General features: G+C 40.5%; 1 protein-coding gene across 1 annotated transcript; it reads left to right on the top strand.

The window, feature by feature from the left end:
• Positions 1 to 637: 637 nt before the first annotated feature.
• Positions 638 to 2128, top strand: LOC149566055 (pathogenesis-related thaumatin-like protein 3.4). Its single transcript, XM_089819492.1, has 2 exons — positions 638 to 792; positions 1197 to 2128. Exons 1-2 carry the CDS (start codon positions 735 to 737, stop codon positions 1886 to 1888), a joined length of 750 nt encoding a protein of 249 aa, XP_089675618.1. The 5' UTR covers positions 638 to 734; the 3' UTR covers positions 1889 to 2128.
• The last annotated feature ends 312 nt before the right edge of the window (positions 2129 to 2440 follow it).

Below are 2440 nucleotides of genomic sequence, written 5' to 3'. Positions count from 1 at the left end.
GCATAATCCTGACCTCATCCCTTATGGTGTCGGAACCTTGCTCTCAGCGAGACTTGATCCTTGGTGGAATCTTTGTGAGCCATTCAACTTCCCCAATAGACTAAGGGCCCATTGACATGTGTACATAAATTTGACTAGACATATAATATCAAGAGCACTTCACTTTCGGCAATAAATGCATTGAATACCATTATTAATGCACGTTCCACCTCATAAATTTACATAGATGCTCTTATGTTGTCGTTGCCCACGAATTAGATGAAGCCACGTCCGGTCGTCGCATAGTTGAAGGTCATATACCAATCGATGGTTTCAAAAGATAGTGACGTGCACGCCGGCAATTATACGACAGCATAAAAGCTCAACGTGCCTGTAGCTTTCCTGCTTTTTTTATATGAAATGATGGAAGTCTCCGTTCAATACACGACAAGGAGCCCAAAAAAAAAAAAATCCATACAGGTAGTGTTCTCCGACGACATCATGGTGTCCATTCCAAAACTTTTTATTACTAAGAATTGAACTTGAAAAGGTGAAAAACGTGCGTTGTGATGTTCGGATGGATAGAAAGGAGTGAAACCCAATGGGAGCCGCCTCACTGTGACTTTTCCAGGCGGCGCACACTTCCCTGTTTCTCTTCCCAACCATCACAAATTTTTATATATACTTCCCTTCCCGTCTTCACATTTCATCGACATCACCCATATTTTCTATATCACACCAGATTGAAGTCGAAAATGGGTCGGTCAATAATGTGGGTTTTGCTGACAACAATAGCGGTATCCTTCTACGCAGGTATGCAGCTCGGTCTAAAAATTGAATTGTTATCTATGAATCCAATTGTGTCAATACTTCTTATCGGAGAGCTTAAAAGTACAATTTTGTAGCAGCATCAAAGATAATAGGAATAAGTTCGATCAAGAATATTAGAGAGTTTAAGGACATAATTGCGTGAAATTTTAGCATCATATCTGAGATCGCCCCCTGTCAACTATATATAGTCAAGATGTTAAGAGAGTATAGACTGTTATTTGTCCAATTCATAGATGTATCAGAAACCTTGATTTCGAAGTATTCCCACCATGAAAGCTAGAAATAACAATTGCCCACATTACTAAGGAAAATATTAATTTCTTTTCAAACCGTTCAATTTCACTAGGATCCACTTAGAAACACGTTTTTATTAATTTCTTGTGCAGGAGTTGGAGTAGAAGGTGTGAGCTTCGACATAGAGAACCAGTGTCCTTACACAGTGTGGGCGGCAGGGACTCCATTCGGAGGAGGGAAAGAGCTGAGGAAGGGTCAGTCATGGCGTGTGAATGTGCCCGGCGGTGCAAAGGGAAGATTTTGGGGCCGCACCGGCTGCTCTTTTGACGGCAGCGGTCGAGGAAGATGCAACACCGGTGACTGTGGCGGTTTACTTAACTGCCAGGGATCGGGAGGCGTTCCCTCCACTCTGTTCGAGTACGCTCTGAATCAGTACCAAAACTTGGACTTTTACGACATCTCTCTCGTCGACGGTTTCAACCTCCGCATGACCGTCGTTCTATCGAATGGAAACTGCAAGAGAATCGCCTGCAACAGCGACATTAATTCAAAGTGCCCGAAAGAGCTGAAGGTGGTGGATGGCTGCAGAAGTGCGTGTGCTGCTTTCAACACGCCGGCGTATTGCTGCACTGGATCCTTCCTTGATAACTGCCCTCCTACACGCTACTCTCAGTTTTTCAAGAGAGAATGCCCATTGGCGTACAGCTATGCAAAGGATGATCCAACCAGCACTTTTACTTGCCCCGGAGGCAGCAATTATAAAATTATTTTCTGCGGCAATGGTGCAGCTCCCAGCTCTAATTCTACCACCGCTTCAAGTGGAAGCATGTATGCAGTCGAATAGGGTTGTGTATGTGTGTGTTTGTGCACCTGTGTATACGTGTCAAGCAATAATAACCACAGGTCAGCAGAATAATTGTGTGTTTCTCTGTATCCATTTTCTATGGATTAAGGACAATGTCTCTTTAACATATTACTCGCACTTGTACCCCCAAGGTCCAAGGCTCAAGCCCATACCATTTGTGCAAATTTGGGCAATTCTAGCATAGCAATAAATTGTTCGAGAAAAAAATTCTTTTTAATATCTTAAGAGTCATGTGAATTCTTCCATAAAATATTGTATACTTTTTTTAATAGAATTTATTTTATCAGTCATCATGCCAATAGATATTATTTTCATGTAAGAATAAAACATTGAATAAGTGACATCCACCTCATCTAAGTACTTCGCACCTACGCCACAAGTATTCCACATAGTTTGATCAAGCTGGTTTGTATTTTATTGTTCAATTCAAACATAAATTTTGATATCTGTATTTTTAAATATATATTTTGAATTTTGAATATTAATTGTTGTATTTTTTAAAATTTTATATATTATGTTATATATATATAG

Source organism: Cupressus sempervirens, chromosome 3, assembly GCF_028749045.1.
Source record: "Cupressus sempervirens isolate cs-2001-9-10 chromosome 3, ASM2874904v1, whole genome shotgun sequence".
Classification (NCBI taxonomy): Eukaryota; Viridiplantae; Streptophyta; class Pinopsida; order Cupressales; family Cupressaceae; genus Cupressus; species Cupressus sempervirens.
The sequence above is the reverse complement of the archived record's forward strand: the minus strand, read 5'-3'. Positions and strand labels throughout refer to the sequence as shown.

What these genes read in the sequence shown, in the direction of transcription:
- LOC149566055 (XM_089819492.1), top strand. Translation starts at nt 735, where the DNA reads ATGGGTCGGTCAATAATGTGGGTTTTGCTGACAACAATAGCGGTATCC. An exon ending in AGCGGTATCCTTCTACGCAG is followed by an intron (nt 793 to 1,196) that starts GTATGCAGCTCG and finishes TTTCTTGTGCAG; the next exon opens with GAGTTGGAGTAGAAGGTGTG.